General features: G+C 46.1%; 1 protein-coding gene across 26 annotated transcripts in view; it reads right to left on the bottom strand.

Annotated features, from left to right (window-relative positions):
- Nucleotides 1-26,543, bottom strand: part of KCNMA1 (potassium calcium-activated channel subfamily M alpha 1) — a 712,564-nt gene that overhangs the window by 209,292 nt on the left and 476,729 nt on the right. For all 26 annotated transcript variants that reach the window (XM_034662731.1, XM_034662737.1, XM_034662736.1 and 23 more), the window contains 3 exons: nucleotides 19,094-19,169; nucleotides 16,831-17,001; nucleotides 15,127-15,218 (listed from right to left, as the gene is read on the bottom strand). In XM_034662731.1, coding sequence (XP_034518622.1) covers nucleotides 15,127-15,218; nucleotides 16,831-17,001; nucleotides 19,094-19,169 — 339 coding nt within the window. The remainder of the gene's footprint in view (nucleotides 1-15,126; nucleotides 15,219-16,830; nucleotides 17,002-19,093; nucleotides 19,170-26,543) is intronic.

Here is a 26,543-nt window from a genome sequence, read left to right on the forward strand (position 1 = left end):
GTTCACGGTGCACGATTTGAAGGATGCCAGAAAGATCCTCATCCCAAATTATCTCCGCCAGCTTCCATGACACCTACAGATCTACCATGTGAAATTCGTACTTTGATAGCCCTGGGTTAGCTCAGCTCAGACACTAAATAACTAAATAGTCTTAGGCAAGATACCAATTCTGCATTTTACAACTATAGAGTCAGAGACTCAGAGGGGCTGGAGCGAGTACCTGATTCATGAGGTTATCTTGAGGATTTATTTAAATAGATCATACATGTGAAAGGCCTAGTAAAGGGTCTGGGCCATTGTAAGCAGTATTAAATGGTTGGATTCATGTGATATCTATAAATCAGTAGGTAACAGATGTAAAGTGCTCTAGGACCCCTGGAATCTCACCTAATCCTCAAACAACCCTATGTTCCTACAATCTGCATCTTTGCAGATAACCTCTCTTAACCTCAATTTCCTTAAGTCGCATGCCTGACATCCCACAGCAAGAAAGTGACTTGCCCAGGATGTGACCCAGGTCCCCGGCTCTAATGCTCACTAAGATGAAGGCGATGGGGTGCAGAGAGCAGAGGCTGGAGTATTTCAGCTTCCGCTCCTTGATGGCAGGCAGGGCTGGGCCAGCAGGATGTCCTCCTGGTCACACAGTGGAGGGGATGCTGGAGGGGTCCTCACTGGGCCAGGAGAGAGGCTTAGCCTTGGGACTGTGATGGAAAGAGATGGTTTGCACTTAAAACATCCCAGTGCTGGTGGCATCACTAGATGCTGGCTGCATGTGGTCAAGGCAGCAAAGGCTGAGTGATGGCAGAAACTCTAATCCAGGTTTTTTGACACTGAAGCCACACAATCTGGCAAGCCAATGGATGGCAAAGTGATGCAGATATCCATTTTAGACATTATATATTATGTCCAGCCCAGGACCGCCTCACCAGCCTAAGGATCCCAGAGATAAATGATCCATTGACGGTGGAAACTATTTAGGAAAGTTACACTATGATGGTAACCAACACTGTTCCCAACGTGGCTCTGGATTTGAATGTCTTTAAACTATTGGCATTCTTTTTTTTTTTTTAAGATTTTATTTATGTATGTGACAGAGAGACAGCCAGAGAGAGAGGGAACACAGCAGGGGGAGTGGGAGAGGAAGAAGCAGGCTCCTAGTGGAGGAGCCCGATGTGGGACTAGATCCCGGAACGCCGGGATCACGCCCTGAGCCGAAGGCAGACGCTTAATGACTGCGCTACCCAGGCATCCCTAAACTATTGGCATTCTTAATGATGGATTTTATAGGGCCTGGGAACGTGGTTTGTGAAGATGGCCAACTAACCTAAATCAATAACCATTTCTGATCTGATGGGACTTCTTTGTTTTTTAAATTTTGTCGAGTTCTGTAAACAAATCTTTCTTGGGATAAACCAATGTTAATGGCTGGATTAAAAGATTCCCCTCAGATGCATGAAGAAGCATCTTAAATGCCAAAATAGTAGCAGATGGCATGTGTAAAAGAGTTAGTCATCCAGTGTAAGCAAGCATGCCTGGTTTGGAGGCAGGGCTCCGTAAACACAGGCTGGACCAAATTAGGAGTGGGTAACACTTGTGTGTCCCGGAGCAAACATGGCGTCAGTAGATGAGTATGACAACCACAATAAGAATAATGCTTGACTATTACAAACTCTAACAGCATTTACCAAACTACTAAGTGCTTTTTTCATGGGTACATCCTCACTAAATGAATATGGGTGTACCTCTCCCATCATTAAGCATCTCCACCTCCAGAATGAAATCCCACGCATTCTCCTCTATCAGTCTACTTCCTTCCTGAAGATGGCGGAGGGAAGTCAGGATGCCCCCATGGAGCTGGGACCTGTTTTAGAGCTCAGTTCCACTGGTGCCTTTCAGAATGGACAACTTAGGGGAGGTGACCCAGGGCAAGAGGCATAAGAGGAGGGTGTCGAGGGGGGCCCCCAAACTCTTCAAGGCTCCAGTGAATGAGGCCTCCAGAGACCCATGGAGGTTGAGTTGAGTAAATGAGAACTAAAACCTACACAATTTTAAGAAGACTCGGGAAGTGTTGCTTAGAGCCAATAGCCTTGAGAAAGGGAACTGTGACAGGGATGGGCTCCACTTCGTAGACTTATGTTTATCTTAGTATCAGAATGGCCCTTCGAGAATGTTCAGTCTAGTGACTGCATTATTATCTTAATGTGGACACTGAGGCCCAGACATTTAGTACATGGTGAGTAGCAGAGCAAGAGCTGCCCTACCCCCTTGCTTTGATGCCTTCTAGAGAAAGGGAAGGCTGATACTGCTGAAAGGAGCCTGAACTGGGAATCAGTAGACGGGCGCCAGTCACTAAAAAACAAAGGGGGCCAGACAGAGTGGACTGCATCCACAGACAGTGATGGATCCCCCCACCAAGTTCCAGCTCTCTGCCCCTTCTAGCTCATGCCACTAGCGTATTGTATCGTCTAGACATCTGCAATACTTCCTAATTCAGTTCCCTGCTCACCCTCCCCACCACCCCATCCCCTCGAAACAGCCAAAGAGCAGGACTGAGGCAAATCTGACTGCATCAGGTTGTGGTCCCCCCCCCCACCCCAGGGCAGGAAGGTCTCAGATCTCTCTTTAGCCGAGCCTCATTCTAGGAAGACAATGTAAAATGCACAGCTCTGGGCTGTTTATTTTTAAAGATACTATATCCATTTTTACTGGAACAAGTATAAAGAACTTAAAAAACCCATAGCTATCTTGTCACAATAAATCACACAGAGTAAATTGAAAATCCTATACAGCTTTCCCTGAATACATTGTGCTCACTTTGTCAGAGAGGTAGATGAAACGTGGCATATATTGATCTAGATGTCTCTGTAAAACTATAATATTTATATCAAATACATATGCTAGAATCTCTTCTGTCTTTCTGCTGAGACTTCTAATCATGCTCTTTCCATCCAACCTGCCCCCCCGCCCCCGCCATTGGTAGCCACTGGCTTGATGGGAATGAATTTTAAGAAGGACTTGTCAAGTGAATTCAGCAGCATTTTATCATACAGAAAGCAGGGTATGGGTGGCGAGAGACCCTACAACCCAAATCACACTGTGGTCAGTACTCTAAGTTCATGTTGTCCCTCCAAGGTTGAATTTGAACCATTCAGTGTCCACATAACTATCTCTCCAAGACTCTCATGCAAGCTGAGGTTTTGGCAGATTCTGGGCTTGACATTCCATTATCACCTGGTGGTAGTTTCTTTGGCTGTTTTGTCACACAGCTTCCCCTGGTTTGGGTCATGTCCTTCAGGGTGACGGTTACCCAGGTTTTCCCCTGAGGTGCAGGACCTCACTGCCCAAAAGGAAGGAGGCTGATCCAACTTCCGCCTTCCCACTTCCTCCTGTACTGAGAGCCTGTCCCAAAGGAACTGACTTCCACATAGGAGTGTTCGCCTTTGGCCAAGAAAAGCTAGCTCTAGGCTATGTGGGTCCCATCCTTCTACCCCACCTTGGGACCTCAGTCAGGACCCCCAAAGCTTTCCAGAACTATCTGCCAACCAATGGACTGGTTGGTAAGGTGTGCTTGTCTTGGCCACCCTCTGCCACTGTAAGTGTAGAAGAAAATTAAGTCAACCGCGAGATGGTCAGGTTAGATCATTGGCTGATTCTGCCTCCTCAGATCTACTACCAGGTTTTGAGCTTGTGAGAGAACAGTACGTGTAAGGAGGATAAAAATGCAAACAAAACAACTGTGAATGTGTATTGAGGTCACAATCTCAAACCCAGGCTTTAGCCATTTCCGGTTAAAACAAATGAAAAAACAAAACAAGCAAATGAAAAGCCCAAGGAGCTTTAGAGATAAGAAAGTCTCCTACCCAGGGCCACAGCTAGTACTTTGCTAATTACAAAGAAAGGAAATGCCTTCTCCCTCCTAGTGAGGAAGAGAATAAAGTAATCATCTCATCCAGCTGTCAATAGAGCTATTCTGGAAGCGACAGGCTGTTTTGCTGTTTCCCTAAACAGGGGCAGAAGGCTGAGCAAATAGATCCCAACAGTGCAGCAAAGGCACCTCTGTAAAACAGAGCCCCAAGGTCACAGGACAGACTACTAGTAGGGCCAACAGTGAATACTGAGTTGTCCTGACCAGACCAGAACTTTCTGCACAAAGTGGGTGCATCTTACCATATGCAGGAGGTCAGGACCTAAACCACGCCAGAGGGGTCTGTGTCTATGCCTCCACCATCCTAGATCACAATTTGATCTCCATAATTAGACCACAAACACAGGTGAGCACACATCTCTTGTAGCTTGTTGCCTAAAGGGAGCCTCAGTCCAAGCCTTAAAAATAAACTCAGAGGTGCGCCTGCGTGGCGCAACTGGTTAAGCGTCTGACTCTTGGTTTCGACGCAGGTTGCGATCTCAGGATCATGAGATTGAGCCCCTGCATCAGGCTCCGGGCTCAGCATGGAGTCTGCTTGAGACTCTCCCCCTCTGCCCCTCACCCCAACTCTCTCAGTGTGTCTCTCTCTCTCTAAAATAAATAAACCTTTAAAAAAATCAATCAATAAATTCGGAGAACTGTAGTGCAGGAGCTATTGGTTAGATTGACCTGTCCAGCAGACACCCTCTCTTCTGTCAATGGTACCTCAGTTTTAATTTGGGGAGCCAGTTCTCTTTAGTCGGATACAGTCTTGGAACCTTGAATCAAGTTTCCCTGCCCGAGCCAGGCCAATCAATGCTTCTCAGTCTTGAATGGAGTGACACTAAGTCCCGGTGGGATCCACCCTGACGGCAAAACCCTGTCATGACCGTCCCTGAGTTTCTGCTTGCTGGGTCCCAGGGCAGCTTGGCTGGCTCAACCGTGTCCTTTCTGAAATCTTGCTCATCAGCTCCTCTAAATTCCATAAGGTACTCTAACCGTCCAAAGAAATTCCTTTTCTGCTCGAGTTAGCAAGAATCTATTTCTGTTGTTTATTACTGAAGAGCCCCTAACTGGAAGAGCTGTTTACCTTCACCTTAGTGTTTCACTTAATTTTCACAACGACCCAGTAGGCTGGTATTATTTTGGTTTCTTCCTCTCCCCTCTTCCTTTCCTTCCTTCTTGGAAGAGGACTTATACGGCCATCTTAAGTAGGCAATTCCCTAACTGCCCGACTCTCACAAATAACACTGTGTCTCCCCAACACCTTGGCCCTTCCACGTTGTAGTCATCCCACTACTGCAGGCTTGGTGGCCTTTGGCCATTTTCAAGTCAGTCTTCCTTTGACCTGAGTCTTCCAATCCTAGATGGTGCTCTGCTCTTACAGTGCAATCAGGGCACTGAACAGCACTTTGCTCTATGCAGATCAAAGCAGATTTGCCTGTCTCCACTGGGTGGCGCTGCTTCTGAACGTGAGGCACCCAGAGAAGAGAAGACCCAGGCAAAGGTCAACCGCACCCTTCAGGGCTGAAGGTGGAAAAGAGGGAAAATAAGTCCATGCAAAGAAATGGTTCTTACTTGCCAGTGTAGAGGGGAGGTATGTTAGCTTTGATTTGCAAAGCGAGCCCCACCTCCCCGTTAACACCCCAGGTAAATCATGCATCATGGCCCTAGAGCATATCTTGTTGGGTCTACCTTCCCATAAAGACAATCAAGTTAACATATCCTGGCCTTGATCCCCAGCCATACCCAAAGGTGTGGCCCCAGTTAGCACACACTGCTAGCTGTCCAACCCACTGCGAGTAGACCCAACATTCTAGATGGCCTCCAGCATCTCTTACACATATAAGAGCTGGGAGGAGTCCACAGGCTCCAGGGCTTGCTGGGGCATAACACACCACTGGGGGACACCGTAAGCGATGAAAAAGAGGGGGTAGCATCAGCAGCTCCCCACCCTCCCAAGTCTCTCTGCATCCCTGTTTTACTGGGTCCATCATTAGATCCATAGGTTTTTAGAGGCGCAAGTGACCCTGCTGTTACCTTTGCCCCAAACTCTGCAATGGGTACATTTCAACAATATGAATTATCAACTGCTTTTAGAAGCACTCCCTCTAAAAAGCTTGCAGCCTTCACCATTTCATTGAAGAAAACTCCTGCCCAAAAGCTTTCCACTGGGGTGATGCTCCTACATAATCAAGCTTCCGTTTAGCTGCCACTTGTTCCCTGGGTGGTTCTGACTGGTCCAAGTTTCAGGTAAGCTCCAGGAGGGCAGAAACACGTGTTCTTGCTCATCCTTTAACCACAGCACTTAGCACAGTGACTAGAACACGGCAGGGGCTCACATACTTGTGAGCCGAGTAAACATGTTGGGATGGGAACTTCCCTAAATCTGTTCTACAGCGTAGCTGACATTTGCCTTTGAGGTCAGTGGCTAAGGTCACAAAACCTCCCACAGAGATGGGCATGAATCTATCTCTGAACTGCCTCCATCCATGTCCCCTAATTAAGAAGGTATATGGGGGGGAGATAAGATTGCTTTTATTGACAATCGATACCCACATCTGGAGCAGTCCCCATGGTTCTGCAGGGGGAGCAGGTCATTGTTCCCAACACTCATAGTAGATGTGCAACCTCGAACCCTGAGCGACACAGAATCAGGTTTCCATGAGCCTCACATTGCAACAGCCTCTAAAGTTCTTTTAATAGAAAGAGACAATGGGCTTGGACAGCTAGAAAGTTTCCTGGTGTATGACTGCAGCATCAGCGGGACAAACCCCAAGTCTACTAGGAAGCACTGTGCACAGCTCTGGAAAGACTTCTATCCCAAGGAAAGACACAGCAGGAAGACAGAAAACACTGCAACTCGCTCTTGGAGGGTGGCGTTTGCTCTGTAGATTCAGAACCTATCCAGCGAGGGTTCACCCAACGGAACGTGAGATGGAGCAGAAAGACTCTTCGGGGATTATAATTAGAAAAGTCATATTTGGAATGGGTTTTTTTATGGAAGAAAGAATATCTGAGAGCAAAAGTCTAGGTTTGAATATGACTTTTTTTATTTTTTTAGGTACACAGTTCATCTCCCACCTACATCTCTATTCTTGTTTTCAGAACAATAGCTGGAACATTTTGATAAGTGTGTGGAAGGGAAGAAAGTGGAGGGGGGAGGAGGGACAAGCCTTCATTCCATTAGTATTATCAGGAAATTGATTTAATATGCATCCAAGTCTCTTTAAATAGAGCTTCAAGTTTGAAAGGGACTGAAGATGTGGCTTACAAGAATCCAAAGCAGATGCAAAGAAAGAAGTGCCCACATCCACACCCACCAAGACCCCTCTCATCAGAAAGGAATACCTAGCATGTTACATTATATGATACAGCATCTAATGACACTTGCTTTTGGTATCTGCCCCTCGGTTCTGAATTTCAGAAGTAGTCAAGGGGTCATTTTTCCAAAGTATTAGGGCAATCTCAATTCTTTTTTCCTCCCCCAAAAGTTTAATGCTAATCAAAGCAGAATGTGTAATCAGTCCAAGATGGTCTGTCAACTTGAATTATCTGTTTGTCTTCCTATTTACTGTATCTGTCTGTCTACAGTTCTTCATATCTTTGTGAAGATCAGTTATTGGGGCCTGTGTTTCCTTCTGACTAGAATGGCTACCAGATGATCCTTCCTGGTGATATGTTGATGATTTGCTAATTTATGGCTTTTAAAATCGAGGAATCTGAAAACATTGCTGGGAGTTCAGGCTGCGAATCATGTGGCCATGCAAGGAGAGGGCTGAATGGCTTCCCTGTCAAGGGATAGAAGTTTGTGTGAAATGCAAAGCCTCGGTCACATTTCAATCAGAGTGATGTCTGTGATATAGAAATCGTAAATGGCATCCTATAGGAAATACCCCCCCACAGGAGTAACCCCCCACCCACCACATCAGGCTGTGCAGAAGGGAGAGGGAGTGTTGCCCAAGCTGTGTGTAGACAGGAAAGGAAAGGAGGCTCATGGTACCGGGCCCAAGACAACACCACATGAATTAACCCCACATCCTATTCCCAAGTGCTGGAGTCAGCCCTTATCAGAAAAGTTGAGATGGAAATGTTATTGTAGGAAGACGGTCACCTCTGGGAACCAAGAGGGGAGGCTGATATAAGCTCTGAGTTTGAACTCTCCAATCACTTCGGTGGCCAAATAATGTAATGCATAGCTCAAGAGAGATGTGGCATATTTGGAAACCTCTATGGCTGTGACTACATTTACTCCCAGTGCCTGTGTGTAGTGAGCACTCGATGATCACACGAGGAATGGACGGTGATGAAGGCAGAACTCACGCTAGCTCTCTTGGGGGAGAGGATAGACTCTGGGGTAGATTAAGTGAGTCTCTGTAAAGAAATACCACTGACCTTTGTACAACATGGGGCACCGACCCCCGTGCAGCCAAAAATCTACATGTAACTTTTGACTCCCCGAAAACTTAACTACTAATAGCCTACTATTGACCGGAAGCCTTACTAAGAACATAGTCCATTGACACCCAGTTTCTATGTTACAGTTATTACAGACTGTATTCTTATAATAAAGTAAGCTAGAGAAAAGAAAATGTTGTCAAGAAAATCATAAGAGAAAACACACATTTACTGTACCGTATTTATCCCAAACAATGCACGTGTACGTGGACCCATGCACTTCAAGCCGGGTTGTTCAAGGGTCAACTGCAATGCCTGCTTGGGCACAGTAGCTCCTTTAAATTCCAATCCTTTAAAAACAAAAAGTGGTCTAGAACCACAGTGGGCAAAGCTTGAGGGTGGCCAAGAAAATGAGATGGAACTTTAAATCAAGCCAGGCAGGAGGGAATACAAAGTGGTCTCAGTGAGGAATAAGGACACACAGAGAGAGATGAGGCGGCTATTTCTGATCTGAGAAGAGGCACTGAATTAAATAAGAACCCGGTAAGAAGAAACCAGAGAAGGATGCCCTCTCTCAGTAAGTCAGTAGAGACGACTGTACAGGCAAAGTAGAGCCTGAGAGGAAAACAAGATTTTAAGACTTAGTCCCATGGAGGTAGAAACAAAGACCGGTGGTTGTAAGAGGGGTTCGTGAAATATGAATTTTAAAACTGGGGTGTTGGCTCTCCTCAGCTTAGCAGCACCAGAAGCTGGGGTCCGCAGCCACGGAAAGGGCTATACCATGCCCTCCTCTGAAATGGCACCTCCCAGGACTTCTTTAGGATAAGTCATCCCTGTTTGGCTCTATGACAGAATTTTAGTCTTTTTTGTTTTCGTTTGTGCCACATGCATTAAAATTTGTACTTGGTATTTTCAGCAGTCATAGCCTTGCTCATTGCCTGTAACCTTTCCTGGAGACTGCAACACCCATGAGGACAGGTCCCACAGGGAGCTTGCTCACCACTGAACCCCTGGCACCCAACACAACCCACACCATGCCGGGCACGGAGGCACACAGTGAACATCTGCGGACTGAAAATGAGCCAGTGGACGTGATCACGGGCACAGAGAGTGAGGCAGGAAGCGAACTATGCTCTAGTATTTCTTAGCTCATGAAATTGTTGTCTAAATTATTGAATACTCTTTAAAATATGACCACTCCATTAAAGAACATAGTAAAGTATCTGTTTTCATTTTTAAGTGGAAAAGCATGATAAATTCTGCCAACCTCTATGGCTTTAGGGCTCCCACTTACAATCCAGAGGTGACAACCCCATGTGGAAAGCAGACTGCTCGAACTCCCTCCGGGAAGACCCAGCCTCCTGCAGGTTACCACTCCCACCCAAAGCTCTGAGATAAACCCAGAGAATGTATTTAACACAGGACTTTCCAGGAGGGGCTCCTACTACTCCAATTCTCACTGACAGTTAAGAAACCACCCCTAGACCAGCCAGGGAGCCGAAGGGAACAGGTGGATATGTCTGCCAGGGCAGGGAATGCTCTTCTTAAGATGCCATTCAGGTAGGCTCTGCCTGGTGGGGGGGTGGGGGTCCACATCTGGTAGATCGCTACAGCCCACCATGGCTGGTAACCTAGGAAATGAACTCCCCAGGAAGGGGTTGAAAATGTTGAGACCCACGAATAAGGCACAAATCTCATTTTGGTCAATAATCCATCTGTCCATCCTTGAGAGCCCCTCATTGTTACAAGTGTACAAGAGGTAAGTGCATTTCTAGTCTAACCAAATGAGAAAAATCAAGAAAGAAATGGTTTTGTCCCCTCCCCATCTTTTGGTTCTTGACCCTGGGGGGCCGGGACCCTTGGAAGCAATAAGTGAGCATAAGGAAGAAGAGAGGCCCACAGTGATACTCATGCATTTCTCTTCCTCTCCATCATGTGCACAGTGTAATGGCTCCACTTATGGGTAGAGGTGGAGGAAAACATACAACCATAGGACCATGGGGTTCAGAACAGAAAGGGATCTCAGGAGATGATCTCTAGAGGCAGCATGGCCCAGTGAAGCAAATCACCCCCTGGGTTCAAATATAAAATATAGCCTTTATTCGCTGTGTGACGTCAGGCAAGTCACATAACCTCTCTGTTCCTTAGTTTCCTCACCCACTGCAAAGGGAGATGATAATGCTTTCCTTATGTGGTTGCTGTGAGGATTATGAAATATGCACGTTTGTAGGTGTTACCACTGTCCAAGAAGGCAGTCTTAAGGTTTTGGGCCTTAGTGATTCACTTCTAACCTGCAAGTATGTGGCACTCTTCTGTCTATATAAAGAAAAGTTCTAAGGGAAGCCATAGCATTTAAGTTCCACAGACAGGTTTCCTGCATTGGAACTAGAGCCAGATTAGTCTGTGACAACTGTTCCCCCAACCAGAAGGGGGGCCCAGACTCCTCACAAGCCCCTACTTCCTTCAAGTAGACCTCATTCACTTTCCTGGCTCCCTCTCGCCTTCTTCTTGTCCTCTATTATTCATTCTCCTGTCTCTGTGTCCTCTCAGCATTAGGCTACCAGACATCAGTAGAATAATCCAAACCCACCCCATTGTCCCTTCTCCCAAACACCTGGCCAAGGACTGCCTCAGTTTGGGGCCCCAGAAGCCCATCATGGGAAACACAAGGTCTGGATGGCTCCCCAGCCTGGCCACCTCTAACAGGGGGGTTACAGCAGATGGATTCCTCTCTGTGGCTGATTATTTTCCATGGCCCTTGGCCATGTGACCTCGGACCATGATCTTGTCAGTTCTCATAAACTAAGGGAGTGGCTGAGTCACACACAGAGAGGAAATCTCTGGGGGAAACGGCAGGGGCTGTGGGAGGAAGGAGAGCAAGCCGGGATCCCAAAGGTCATGGGAGCCTTACCCTCTTGCCCCCCACCTCTGAGAAGCTTTGANATCATGGGAGCCTTACCCTCCTGCCCCCCACCTCTGAGAAGCTTTGATTTTACACGGAAGGAAGGAGAAGGAGGCAATGCCCCCGGGGGGCAGGCTGGGCTGCAGGTGGGCTACCCTTTTGAATAAGATCTGGGGTCTCAGCCCAAGAGGCCAATTGTCCTCAAGACCTCCAACCCACAGAGACTGCCTGTGTGGGCCTCTCATTGAACCCCTGGTTACTGACACCCAATTCCTATTGTTAGGGGCCCTGATACATCATAGTAAGATGAAGTAATGAACAGCCGACAGCCACATGTACACGTGTCCCAATATCTACCACTGGCTCTGGATCTGGATGTCCTGTGGGAGGTCAAGTGAGGAGCATCGACACGGGCGTTGGAAAAAGCCACCCCGGGCCCTTGACCCCATGTTGACGGTGAAGATGTTCTGGGGATGCTATGTGAAGTGCTTACATTATGCCAAACACATAGATGAAAACCAAAAATGAGGTGCCAACAAAATGCCCATGTTCTCCAATATCCTGAAACTGGGTGTTGCATAAACAAAACCCAGAACTTCCCTGCCTAATTTTTGTGTTTTTGATTTTTTGGTTTTTTTTTTGGTTTTTGTTTTTTACTCTAACTCATCGTTAGATTTCAGAGTTGTGCGTGTCTGTAGCTTTGGGNCCCTGCCTAATTTTTGTGTTTTTGATTTTTTGGTTTTTTTTGGTTTTTGTTTTTTACTCTAACTCATCGTTAGATTTCAGAGTTGTGCGTGTCTGTAGCTTTGGGTCACAAGTTACCTTAAATTCTCTGACAAGTTAATGCATTGTTCGAGAGGCATTTCTGAGTAAAATATGTACACGTAAACAATCTCCTTAACTATGTGTATGTTTTAATTACATTCTGGGCACTCACTTGCTGACATCCTAGGGAGAAGAGTATGCACACCTATGCGTCCATGAGTCTAGCACATATAGTTTTGCATACACAAAAACACGGGGCAAAGCCTGCTATTTAAAGAGTCTGNATCCTAGGGAGAAGAGTATGCACACCTATGCGTGTCCATGAGTCTAGCACATATAGTTTTGCATACACAAAAACACGGGGCAAAGCCTGCTATTTAAAGAGTCTGAACTCTATCTTTCAACAAAGTTTAGCTGCTTTCTTTTTGCAAATGCATTTAATTTTATCTGGAAACTTTCTGACGTTAGAAATAGAACAACTGTAGTTTCTCGTTATGTTTGCTGCCAGAATCCATGCTTGGTTGCTCAACTAAAGACCTTCTATTGTTAATTACTACCACATGCCCGTATCCCAAGCGAAAGAAAACTTATTGATTCTGACAGCCCATTCTCTCAACACTGAATTCCAAATGAAAACTCAAATTTTGGCCAAACATAACATTTCATCAATCTTGTTCTACTGACTGGAAAACAACATCAAACAAAGGGTGCTAATGGCCCTTTATTACCGTTCCTTTCCCAAGCTTATATTTTCTGATGAAAGATCTAAGTGACCAAAGGGCTTCTTTAAACTACTTAGTAATTAGCTTTTGAACCAGGAAACAATGTGTAAAGTAAAGTGAACGGTCCCAGTGTTGATGACAGGACCTACTCTCTGTCCTCAGGGTCGGGGGACATCGGAGACCCAAAGAGCACATTAAAAGCAAAGTGTGTATTTTCATAAAGGGAGAAGAAAAAAAGAAAGAGAAAAAAACCCAGGCTAAAAGGCCGTGATAAAAGATGACAGAGACAGAGGCAGGACAAAAGCCAGGGGAAGTCTGTGATCTGAAGTCATCAGCACTCGAGGGTTTGAGTGGAAGTGCCAAGGCGAAAAAGATGACCAGATCTGACCAGGTGCGGGTGAGAGACTGCTGTTCTGAGGCCCCCTCTGGGGCGCCCACCGACAAAAGCCACCAGCCACCTGGCCCACCCACACTGGACCAGGGAAACTATTTTGAGAAAAAACATTGTACCTGGAGTGAGAGTCAAAGAAATATGTTCAACGTAGACTTCGGGGCAATTGACTTTATGGGCTTCTTCAAGGGCAGTGATAAGGAAATGCTGGCTGAGCTGGTGGGGTGGGAGGCCATAAACAGAGCCCAGCTCCTCAGAATGCCTTCTGCTTTATGGCGACCTGTTCACACCTTAAAGGTGAAATGGACAGAGGAGCTGTTTGCCTCTTGGCAATGGAATAAATGACCAATGGGAATCTCTGGACTTATCTGGCCTTTTGGATCCAACCAATGGCCCAGAAATCAGAACAGCTTGGTGCTCATCTCATCCAGGGCTGTTAAGATAATAGGAAGAGGAGGGCTCCATTAGAGGGAAGGTGGAGGAATGTGCTGCCGCCACGGAAGAGACGCCAGTTGGCCTCCTCTCGCTCACTGTCCTTTGTTCCTTTGAAAGGAAACTGGTGTCCTGTGGGTAGTTCAAGAAAATGAGTCTTTTTTTTTTTTCCACCTCCTCATTTTCTGAACGAAGGACTGGACACCTGAGCTCAGGATGCCCTGGGATCACCGGCAGGATATGAGGTTTGCTCCATCTAACAGGACTGTCAGGAAAGGCGCAGGCAAAGGGCAAGGGCAGTGCTACGGTTTTATTTTCTCTTAAAAAACAAAAGAGGCTAGTCAAGAGTTCACCTGAAAATGTATTAGGGCAGGGGGACTCGGTTCTGCAATCGGAGCTTCTAGGACTGGGAAGGGGCCCGAGTGATGAAAATATTTTCATCTCAATCTGGATGGTAATTACTGGGCGTGTACATAGGGACACATCCCTTGAGCTATACATTAAAGCCGTGTGCCTCTTACTCTACGGAAGTTAAAACAAAAACAGCCAAGCTGAAGACCCAAGAAAAAGCTTTAAAAAAAAAAAAAAAGTAAAGAATGGTTGCCACCAGCCCTGCCTGGTATGCCAGTAGAGGACAGAGATGCTAGGGCCCTGCTGTTTACAGAGCAGTCAACTCTCTGGTTGATGACAAACCCATGCATTGATATGGATATTGATAAAAGGATCGGAGCCCAAAATGAAATAGTCCCCAAGAAGAAAGCATTGATGTACGGAAGCCAAACAAAAGACTCATCAGGAATAGTATGTCGTGCCCTGACAAACCATAGATAGAATCTGTCTTGCCCAGAAGGAATCTCAGCTGAGTAATGAGTCCCTCTGAGGACAAGCTCGGTGCCTCCTGGCTAAAGAGAATTGGTTTCCTGGCTGCCGAGGTGCCTTGATGGTAGGCAAGGTGACCTTGACCTTGCCGTCCCTAAGACTTCCCTGCTGGAGGACAGTCCCATGTTAATGCTGCACACAGACACACAAAACCCATAGGATGGCATCACATTAGTCTGGGGGACCAGAATGTAATCACTAAGCCAGTTGATGTAAAAAATGCGTGAGCTTGGTTTCCTGGGGAGGGATTAGGACAGAAAATAATACAGGCCCAGTTACTTAGGGACCCCTTCCAGGAAAAATGCAGGATGTGTCTCGGAAAGATGGGTGGGGAAGAAAGCCCCAAACGGGCCCAGGTCCGGGTAGTCGGTCTGCGGGTGACAGCTTCCTGGGGTGACTCTGACATCACACCCCACACAGAATGTGGCCCTTCCCTCACAGAAGCTTCTGGGGGGGAGGGGGGAGGGGCGGGATTCAGGCGTCACTGCCAGAGGGGCTCTGGAATGTCACTCAACCCCATCTCTTCTGATGCAACTGACTTACTTTCTGCCTCCATGTTTGTTAAAAGTCCCGCCGAATTTATTCCGATTCAGGATGAGAGCAGCAATTTCGGGCACGTAGCGGGCAAACATTGCCTACATGCATGAAACAAAGAAACAAGAGCCAAAAAAAAAATGGCATGCAGAGAGGATTCTACCACAGCGGAGGCAGCAAAACCTCTTGGCATACTTACTTTCTTCCACTAACCGCACTATAGGAGCCCCCGTATTTCTTGCGGTTTCCTATTAATTCTATGATTTCAGGGACGTAGCTGGCAAACATGGCCTGAGGAGAAGACAGGAGACAGAAGAGAGACTGAAAAGACAGGCCGAAGAAAGGGGGTGACCTTTTCAGAAGGGGGGAGTGGGCTCTAAGATCCGAAAACACAAAAGGGTTAGAATTGCAAAGGCGTATACTAACACGGTGGATTCTAAAAATAAAAGCACAAAAAGGGCAAGCTCCTGAAAATACACAGGACAAAATGAACGTTAGCCAACCTGGACAACAACAACAACAAAAAATCATAGTCAAGAAAAATACAAGGGAGACAGAAATAAATAAGCTGACATCTAGCTTTTCTTGCTGAAGGGAAGACAGTACAGGGGGTGCATGCTGGTGAAATCACACACACACACACACACACACACACACACACACACATACACATACACACACAACCACAAGGCAAGACCTTTCTTTCTAGTTCAAAATCACAGGAGAATCAATGCCTTTTTGAGTGATGAAAGACAATAAACACCGAAAGAATATTAAAATAATATAAACTTTTTCCTTTTAAAAAAAATCACTAAAAAGCACAAAAGGTAAATTTAGGAAATCACATGGGAGGAAAGAAGAGCAAGGAGAAACACAAATCTGCCATGTTTTGTCCAACAAACATTGTGCCTGTGGCTGGATCAGTGGGTCTCATTACCTACAGGGACCTCCCTGGTGCTGAGGGAGTGCTTGCGTTAATGGACACACGCACATGTACATTTATATACATTTTTAAAATGTATGTATGTCGTATGCATACAGAACAGAGACGTATATGCATCCTATAAATGCATGTGCGGTGCCCATGTGCGAAAGCTGCGTGTGAGGGAGGCTTCTATCACTTACCGCGGACCCGGCAAAAAATCTCCACTTCAAATGAGCTACTTGGAAAGACAAAATGTAGCAACCGACCACATGTTGCCAGAAATCCCCCTTGAAAATTACATCATTACTGACCGTTATGATCTGCAAAGACCAGAAAAGCCAATAGCGAAACTTTCTGACTTACAAAGGGGGAGGGAAGCATCCCACGGGTCGCTGCCGCGGGGAGTCAGTCCGCTGTTTACAAAACCGCACTCGGCTCCGCTAAGGCTGTCTACCTGCGTGAGACCCGTAGGCTTTCCGTCCTCTGCGGGGACCCTACTCCTCAGGGCAGGCCCCAGCCACAGTGTTTGTTGGAAGTTTAGGGGAGGATCGGGAAGGGTGTGGGGGAGCTCTTGAAACCGCAAACTGTCTAGAGTATCCACAGCATAGACCCGGGTCGGGTGACAGCAGCTGTCCCTGCAAAGTGTCAGCTGCCGAATGACATTACTAAGGGACAGACACTCTCACTTAATAACTGAGCATCACTTTCTTTAAGACAATTAGGTTTCCTCCTGGCGAAAAGGCTGACTCTGACAAGGGCAGGGTGCCTGGGTCTCTGGGAAAGAAGTCTAACATACCAAAGAAATATGCAGAAAAGTCACCATTGCGTTTGGATTTACTTAGCCTGATTGTAACACTAAGGCAATCACTTGCTGGTAATACAGAAACACAGAATCAAAAATACAAAGCTTTAAAGAAACGGATCACAGAAAATATTAATGACCATAAAAAACTCAACATCGTAATAAAGAGCTTTTACCAGTCCCCCGAGGATGAAGAAAACCATGAAGAGGCGCCCAAGCGTGGTTTTTGCGTAAACGTCCCCATAGCCAACCGTGGACATGGTGACCATGAGTAAATAGACACATTCCCAGTATGTGAGAGCCTGGTTGTTTTGGAAATTTTCCCATGGGTCCCCGGAATTCTCCACCTAAAGCAAAGGGACAGGGGAGAAAAAAGATGACATTACGTACGTAGGCTATACCAGGAACACAAACGCGTTAGCGGGCTCAACACCAGGTGCCTGCCGCCCCAGGTGAGTTTTGCAGTGATGACTCGGAGCCTTCATGCGGGTACTGGAGAAAGTGGGGGGTAGAAACGTACACATGCCTTCCTGACTGATGCGGCAGACAGGGAAAGGAACAGAGATAAATATCCCTAGTCCGGTTTTCTTCTTCATTGTTAAAGATTCGAAACCAGCTGAGTTTGAAGGCATTGCCCCCGGCCACGTTTTACAGCATTCTCCTCGAGGAAAGAGCCAAAGAACCCTGCCCTGACCCTTCTCTGTGTGTTCCTGCTCAGTCTCAGAGGGCCTGGCTCCTGGGCTCCCAAAGAAATTCGAGACTCTCTCACCGGAGCCCTCCTCTTTTCATCATTTTGACCAAGGTGAGGCCTGGTGGGCTTCCCTCATTCAGACCTTACACTTGAACCCCAAACAGCATCTCTCGGAGTCTGACTCTGCACTCCTGGCTTTGCAGAATGTCAAGAATGGCACTACCCTGCAAAGGGCAGGAATTTCCCTGAGTGCACAAAAATCGAGCTCATGAGAACAATGTGCTTACGTGCAACCCCTCAGACCTAGGGTCCGCAAGCTTTCTCAGTAAAGGACCAAGATAGTAAATATTTTCAGCTTGTGCAACGTAGAGTTTCTGATCTCTGTAGCATCAATTCCACTCTACAGTTGGTGAATCAGCCAGAGGCAATACTTAAACTAAAGGGGAGTGGATGAATTGGGAGCCCTTTTCCCCCCGGTGTGCAGTGTGCCCGACTTTACAAAACACCTCCCCTTTCCATCGATCTGATCCACCAACAAGGCTGCGACGTAGGCAGGAGAGCTAGCTACTCCTCTCAGAAGAGAGGGAGAGATGTGGGCTGGATCCCCAGGTCTACTCCGGATCCCAGCCCTACGGCACACTGCATGGGCAGTGCCTGTGATCCACCAGCATGGCCCACGTGGGCAGCCAGCCTCCAGGCCCCCAATCCACCGAGCCTCTGGTTCTTGCTTTGCAGAAAGTTTCCAAAACCTAGCCTCTTTCACACATCACTTCTTGAGCTCGACATGCCATCTTCATGGAGGTTTCCTGGAGGAGCAGAAGTTACTTCCCAAAATGTAAGTTGAGGTCAGCTCACCTCACAGGACTACTGAAGACCATGTATGGTGATTTGGGTGCTTACCTACTAAGAGTGATTTCTGCCAAAAATTCCATCAGCATAAAAAGGGGGGTGGGGAGCCCTCAGATCTACTGACCGAATGGGAGCCCCCAGCTTCCATCCCAGGCCCCCTTCCTTCGCATGATAATTATATAAATCCCAACGATGGGAGGTAACTAAATGCACCCTCCAACCCTTAACACAGATAGAGGCTCAGCAAGGGAAAGACACCTTTACTCAAAGCTTCAGAGTGAGATGAGGCTCCTTCCAGTTTGTGTTTGTATGAAACACACTTCCAACAAAAGCTGTGGTCCCTAAAAGCAGGGATAAAGGTCAGCCTTGAAGAGGGGAGAAGAGCTTGACCTAATAATGGAAGCCTTTCAAAGAGTCATTAATTCAAAAGAATTAACATTTTGGAGATACAAAATAACTTGACAAATAATCAGGCAAAAGAATCAAAGGTGGCTTTTTGTAAGGGGGAAGTGGAGAGAAACTGAGGGATCTGGATTTGTTGTTTATTAGGAGATGTGGGTCAAACTTCCAAGCTTGTCACTAAGACCTTTTCAAGCGTTGGCTGAGGAAGCACTGCCATCTTGTGGCTCGCTGGAGTTACTGCAGACAGAGTGAAAAATCCACCAGACCAGTGAGCTGAAAAACACAGGTTAATGAAGCGAACATCATTCACCATTTGGAACTAGTTTTGGGTAAAAGGGTTGGAAACCCAGACAATTGTGCAGTTGCTTCTCCTTCTCCTACATTCTGCAGAGAGGCTGAAGTTTCTCTTCAGGGAGAAAGATTTCAAGTTATAAAATGAAGCAGGAACGGACTTACTGCAGAAAAGCCAGAGCTGAAGCATCGTTAAGGATACTTACCAAATGGATGAACCCGGCTGCTGTTAGCCATGTGCTGATAAATATGGAGAGCAGATTCACCAGCTTGATGGAATTACTGTGCAAAAGAGACAACAAGCAAAATCCCCAAGTTACAAGAGAAGACCATGTTTGGGCTGCTTTCAGAGTGAGAGCAATCTTTAGAGGACAGGCACCCCACCTCTACTCCCCAGTGTTTCCTCCATCATAAGGGAAGGTCCCAGAAGACAGCATTGGTAGGTAGGGTCAGAGCCTATAGAAAAATGACATCTGGGCCACTAAAAGTGACCCCTAAACCTCCACTGGGTTTAACATTTCTTTAATTAAATTTTATTTTGAAAATTTTTATATCTACAGAAAAATGGAAAGAAGAGTATAATAAACACTTATATGCCCTCTTCTAGATTGATCAATTAATATTTTAACAGTTTATTTGTATTCTTTTTATTTTCTTTTTTCTATTCTTTTTTTTTTTGGCTGCACCATTTACATGTACATTGTAGACATCATGACACAACCCTTAAATACTTTAGCATTTAACACCTAAGAGAGACACCGTGCAACAGAACCACACTACTGTTGTCATGCCCAAGAAAACGCACGTGAATTCAAGAATGTTATCTAAAATACACTCTTTCTTTACATCTCTCCAGTTGCCCTGAAATTGCTTAGTGATGTTTTCATTTTTTCACCCCTGCAGGAACCAGTCAAGATTCAGGCATTGCATTTGGTTACTATGTTGCTTTCTTTATTCCAGGGGTCAGGAAACTTTTTCTATAAAGGGACAGATGGTAAATTTTTTAGACTTTGCGGGTCACAGTCTCTGTGGCAGCTATCCTCCTTTGTTGCCATAGCATAAAATTCAGTAAGAGAATGGATGTGTCTCTGTTCCAATAAAACTTTATTTACAAAAACAGGCAATGGGCTGGCTAAGCCCTTGGACTACAGAGTTTGCCAACTCCTGCTTTGTTCTCCTTTCATCTGCCCCCTGCCCTTTCTGTTTGTTCTCCAGGACATTTAATTTGCTGTGCACTCAGGTCAGCTGTCTTATGGAATGTCCCACATTCTGGATTTTTCCCAGTGTTTCCCCATGAGTAGATCCTGTTTAAATGGTTCTGTTAAGAATATCTGCCTGGGTTGGCATCACATCAGGAAATCTGAACTCAGTTACACCAGGTCCAGTCTGTTGGTTAAGGTGGGAATGTGAAATCTTGCCACCGAAAGGAGCCCACTTCCCTTTGTAATTAACACGTCATCTACGCAGTGAGAATCTGAGGCTGTATGACCATCCTGTTCCCGCACAACCTCCTGTCTAATAATGTCAGCATCTATCAGTGTTCCTTGAGTGGATCAGTTGGGACTCAGTATAATTTAAGCACCCTGAAAACAGAGGCCTTGTCTGTCTGGATCCCATGAGTACAGTTAAGTCCCTGGCACATAGTAGGGCCTCTATGCATAACTCTTGAGTGAACTGACCCCTCCCCCAGCATTCTTCCCTCTTAGCTTCACCCTTGTTGTTAGCAGGTCACTTCCCTATCCAAAGGCTCCCTGTTGACTAGAATGTTATGTCCAAACTCCTTCCACCCTTAACACCTGCTGAAGGTTCAGCCTTACCTGCCACCTCTTCAACATGAGCTCTTGAAACCTCCATCACAGCCAAACTTGTGTCCTGTGACTGTTTATACCACCAGAGATGGTCCTTCCCATCTTTTGAAATACTTCTGTTTCTTTGGAGCCTGGTTCAATCCCCATGTCCTTGTCAAAGTGCCCCTCCCCCACCTGTGATACAAAGTGACTCCTCCTGGCTTTTACTTCTGGCCACTCATTGGTAATCAATCTCGTTGTCTTAAGACATCTTTTGTAACACAGTTTTTGATTGCTGTTTGTCTCTTATATTCCTGGGTGCATCTTGCAGAAACAAACTCTATTTTCTACCTCTTTCAGTCTCCGCATACTGGCGGAACGCCCCCCACAGGGTTCAGCCCATCATTCTTGATTGATTGTTCTCTGCCCTCTCCTACTTCTTTCTCATGGGGAACCAATGATTTAAATCCTGAGCGTTTAAGAGCGTAGTAACAGTAATGGCTCACATGATTCTTTTATGGTGCTTACTACGTGCTCACCCTTCTAAGTGCTTCGTGTGTATTAACTCCTTTACTCTTCATGACGACTCTGTGACGTCACCCAGACCCAAACTCACACAGTAAGCAGCGGGGTTGGAATGTGAGCCAGGGCAGTTTCGCCACAGAGTCTGCCCTCTTGGTCACTACATTGTCACAGACTGGTGTCTGTCAGTCTTCCTTGATCACTAAAGCAAAGCTGCGTCTGCCCCCATGTTCTATGCACAGGATATGAGAAGGTCAGAGAGAGCTGCCCTGATGAGGACAGAGATTCTCTAGACACCTTGATTAACCTCTTGAACTGCCACAAGAAAGAATGGAAAGGAAAATTCTGGTAACTACATCTACACTGGGGTCACCACATGGAGGAAGGCAGGAAGGGGCTGCCATCCAGGGTAGGCCAGGGGCTGAAGGAGGAGCCCCTCATTGGAGGTCAGATCAGCAGTTCTAGAACAGGCACGAGGCCAGAGTCCAGCTTGCCTCTTCCTTCAATCTTCTTTTCTTTATGGAATTGAGCAGAGGAACCCATGGTCTTAGTTTTTTCTAGAGTTGGTTCTAACAGTTCAAGGAAAAAATAGCCAGATATGTTAAAATCTGTTTGATACTGATCTTTTGAAATGTGTAGAATGACTTCCTTCTGGATCAAAAACAGAAAAACAACAAACATGTCTACTCCGTCATTCTTGGTCATCTCGACAGTAGCCAGATTATGGGCTGCCTATAGAAATTGCCAATATGTACTGAATCCTTATTGTATGTGCTAGGCATTGTGTCGGATTCTTCATTTTCTTCAGATCTTTACCATTCTACCTTTTGATACAGGTACTGTCACTGTTCCCACTAACCAAACAAGGAAACTGAGGCGTGGTGTACTTAAGCAGCTTGCCTGAGAAGACATGGTTGGCAGGTGGTGGGGTTAATATTTGAAACAAGCCTGTCTGATTCAAATCCTAGTTAACACAATAATTGGGAGAAGCAGTACAGAGCTCTGTTTCTATTTTTCTTGGGTTCATCCTACATCCCTTTCTCAAGGACAGCCCTGTCCTCAGCCTCTGACCTGGATGGGGTGTCACTCAAAGTCTCCCATCTCTCACTCTACCTGGGTGGCCTGAACCACACTGACTGATGGTGGAATTCTCAGCCCTTTTGAAGAAGGGCTTATCAGAGGCATTTTTTAGGAATGAATTGGGAAATAAAGAATCTATCTCCTTCTGAGATTTGGGTGCAAAAAATGTAAGTCTAGAGCTCTTGAAGGCCATCTGCCTTGGAGAAAGCCTGCCTGAGAATGTCACCTAAAAGAGATAAAGAGAGAAGCAGAATCCTGATGAGAGACTTTGAACCCCTGGAGCCAGACATGTCCAATTCTATCTTGAATCCCAGTCACTACCAAGGCTGGTTCAAAGTAGACTGTGTCCCTCACAACTAAAGTCATCTGCCCACAGCAGATGGGGTTAATATCCAAAATGCTCTCTGAGAATCTAACAATTGCTCAGGTCTACAAAGTAGGTCTGGGACTATCTCTACCTAAGAAAAGAGGGCGGATCCTGTAACGCCACCGACTGTGCTCGACAGTATGATCAGTTTCCAGGCTCTGCCAGTTCTGGATGGACCTGCATTTACAAGGGGAAGCACAGATCTGCTCAATCCTGGCCTTTGTCCCTTTTTCCAGACACTCCCATGGGTCATGCAACCACCTCTTGGTAGTTTCTGGAGCTGTCACTGGAGATCACCAACTGACCAAAATCATGTTTAAAAATCTTCTATTTAAGCCTCCCCTGAGAGCAGAGAGCTACCATAATTCTTGCCTTTCTGTTCCCTGGAGCAGCCTGTCAGCCCCAGAGGCCTACTCGCTGGACTTCAGAGCATTCTTGCTCTTGAAGGACAACCCCCCTCCCCAACCAGAGACTGTCAGAGTAGAAATAAAAGTATGGATATAAGACACCCACCCAACAAGCCATTAGGAGAAGCAACTCTGACAACCAGTGAACTTCAGTTCATTGCTGCAGCTGGAACATCACTATGTTCCGATCCCAACTAGTTTCTCAATGGGAAGCCAAACTACAGCGAAACCTCTGGACCTCTACCTTGTGAGTCCTCCAAGGTGTGAGCTAACACTGGAGAGGGAGAGGCAGAGGAGGAACAGGTAGCTGGTATCTCAGAGAAGCATGTACATACAGTCCCCGACTCACAGGGTTCAATTTACATTTTTTTTGGTGTGAAAGCCATATGCCTTCAGAGACACTAGATCTTGAGTTTTGAATTTCGGTCTTTCCCCGGACCAGTGAGAGGCAGCATGATTTCTCTTGTGATCCTGGGCAGTGGCAGTGAGCTGCAGCCCCCAGTCAGCCACGTGACCCCCAGAGCAAACAACTGATACGCAACCACGGGTTTTCACTTCTGGTACAGTATTCAGTAAATTACATGAGCTATTCATCCCTTTATTCTGAAATAGGCTTTGTGTTAGATGATTTTGCCCAGGTGTAGTCTAATTTAAGTGTTCTGAGCACATTTAAGGTAGGCTGGGCTAAGCTAGGATGTTGGAGAGGTCAGGTGTATCAAATGCATCTTTGACTTAGGATATTTCCAACTTACAATGGGTTCATCCAGATGTAACCCCATTGTAAGTCGAGCAAACTCTATTGTTCATCTTCCGAAAGGATAATTAAATACCAAGTTGATTTGCTTACGCACTCCCAGATCCTTGGAACCTGAACAAAGCAGTTTCCCACCAATCACCATGTGGAGCCCTCTTGAGATATTAAAACTATTGTAGCCTCTGAGTCTCTTGGTGCTTTGGAAAAACGGCCTAAATATGATGATGATTAATTTCTAAATGATTGTCATAATGATATTAATAGTGCTTAAGGGAATTCTTTCTGTGTGTAGAACAGTTCATCATTGTTGCTGAGAGAGTCCATATTCAGCACTGAAATCTGATTATTTTTATGGCATTAGCAACATTACAGAGCACTAGTATTAGGAATGTGCTCTCCAAATTAAACTGTACAACCAGACAATCGTTTAAAAGCCCTGTGAAAAAGATGCAAGATTAACTCTTAGTGGACTTTCTCCATACTTTGACATTTGAACCTCACCAGGTTGCACAGGGCTCCTTGGGAGGTGGGAGAGGATAGCAGGGGTAAGTCTATGTGCTCTGCATGGCAAAAGGGCCACTGGAAGTAGGCATAGGTTTGTGACCAAGGCCATGGGTCTGAGCCAAACATGAACTTCCCAGTGGTTAGAATGATTGGAACCATTCAGATTCAAGCCCCTTTCTCATGCCTTGAGGGAGGCAAGAACTGTGACCTTATCATGAGAACCTAGCTCATCTAAAGAAAATCATTTTCATTTTGTCCGTTATCATTTCTGGGTCCCCGACTCATGAGTTCTCAATAGCCATTAGAGGAATTTACGTTACTAGATACAGTGAATTATCCAAGGGCAGGCATAGATATCTTTCTGTTTCTGTAGATCACAGACCTTTCCAGGACCAGGTACACACTGGAAGAGAGAAAGTCTGTCTCTTTCTGAAAGTATAGCTACCAACCCAGAGCTAGTGTATGCCATCTTTGCCCTCATTGTATTTAACAAGTCATGTTTTGGTCAACACTGAAAAATGTCATCCACATTCTACAAAAAAGGACAAATCTGTCCCTGCTCAGCTTGTCCACTACTTTCCTCCTTTGTGGCTGAGGGTACAGAGAGGTGTCAATGGCTTCATTTTGTTTTATTGTTGCCTTTGCTGGACAGAGGTAAGATATCCACCCCTGAAAAGTCAACAGGACAAGACCACATTGAGATGAACGGTCTGAACTGTAAGCAAAATCAGGTTCTGTCAATTCTGCCCTTTCCGTACCTCTCTACCCCTCTTCCTGCTCTCCACCCCGACCTGCACTGCTCAAGGCCATTTCCTGGCGCCGCTTGCCTGGACGACTGTCCTCACTGGTCTAATGGTCTCCAGTCTTAGATGTTTCAAACCCATCATACAATTGGTGGACTTGTAGATCTTTCTGGAATGTAGGTCTAACCACATTCCTGTCCTGCTTAAACCCTCCAGTAATTCCTCCTCGCTCTCTGAGTTAAATCCATGACATATGAGAGGCTTCACGGTGTGGCCTCTGCCTGGACAACCCCTTGCCATCTCCATAATGAATACTCTTTTTTAATAACTTAACCTTGGAGCCATTGCCAAGGTCATATTTGTAGTACAGTGATTTTAGTTCTCCAAACGTCCCCCTAAAATGCGTGCGTTAGGTAGACGGCGGTGCACACATATCATGGAATACTCTATGGGAAATAAAAGTGATGTGGGAGAACATTAGTAATGTTTGTCTCAACCATAGGTGGGGCTGGGGAAGGTTTATTTATCCTTCATGCTTTTCTATATTGTTGAAATGTTTAGAATGAGCATAGTCAACATTATTATCATTATTATTATTATTATTAGAGCGACAGAGAGCACAGGGTGAGGAGGGGCAGAGAGAGAGAGGGAGAGAGAGAATCCCAAGCAGTCTCCACACCCAGCATAGAGCCTGACACAGGGCTCGATCTCACGACCCTGAGATCATGACCCGAGCTGAAACCAAGAGTCGGACGCTTCACCGACTGAGCCACCCAGGCGCCCCGAGCACAGTCTACTTTAACGCTCAGTAAGGCCATTGCCATTTAAAACCAATTGTTGGATGACCCACATTCTCATCGGCAGCAAGCATACATCAAATGAGATGCGAAATGATGGACTTTAAAACCGAGCTCCTCATTTTGCTCTGAGCGAAGAATAATTATGCGTCCTCTCCCCTGCGAGTCTGCTCGCCAGTGTGCATGGCCACTGAGGCACCGCCAAAAGCTCAATGGCATAGGGGGGACCCTGTCCCCTTCAATAGGCCATCTTCCAGACAAGGAGCATGGTAGGCCCCCCTATTGGCTGGCAGTGTAAGGAATGGTCCTGATGCTGTCCCATCACTGTGACTTATTTCTTTCATCTGTGTTTTCTCTGTCATCCTGTTTGCTCCAGCTTCCTTTGCTGCCCACTTAATTCTCTCTCCCCCCCCCCACATACTTCTCTGCTCTGTTTCTTCCTGCTCTTTGCCGAGCAAGGCTGCCAAAGGACAGAAGATGAAACTGCAATTTCAAGCCATTATTTCAAATCACATTTGCAATGTCTCTATCCCTACCTAACACCACAGATCAGTGGTAGGGATTGGCCACCCGAGAAAGCCAGACAAAATCCCCCTAAAGAAGATTCCAGGGATGCACCCAACCTCCTGGAAGGTCACTGTGAACACAGCAGAGTACAGGGGAGTCACCAAAAAATCACTCTGTATCCAAAACTC

This window comes from Ailuropoda melanoleuca, chromosome 6, assembly GCF_002007445.2.
Source record: "Ailuropoda melanoleuca isolate Jingjing chromosome 6, ASM200744v2, whole genome shotgun sequence".
Taxonomy (NCBI): Eukaryota; Metazoa; Chordata; class Mammalia; order Carnivora; family Ursidae; genus Ailuropoda; species Ailuropoda melanoleuca.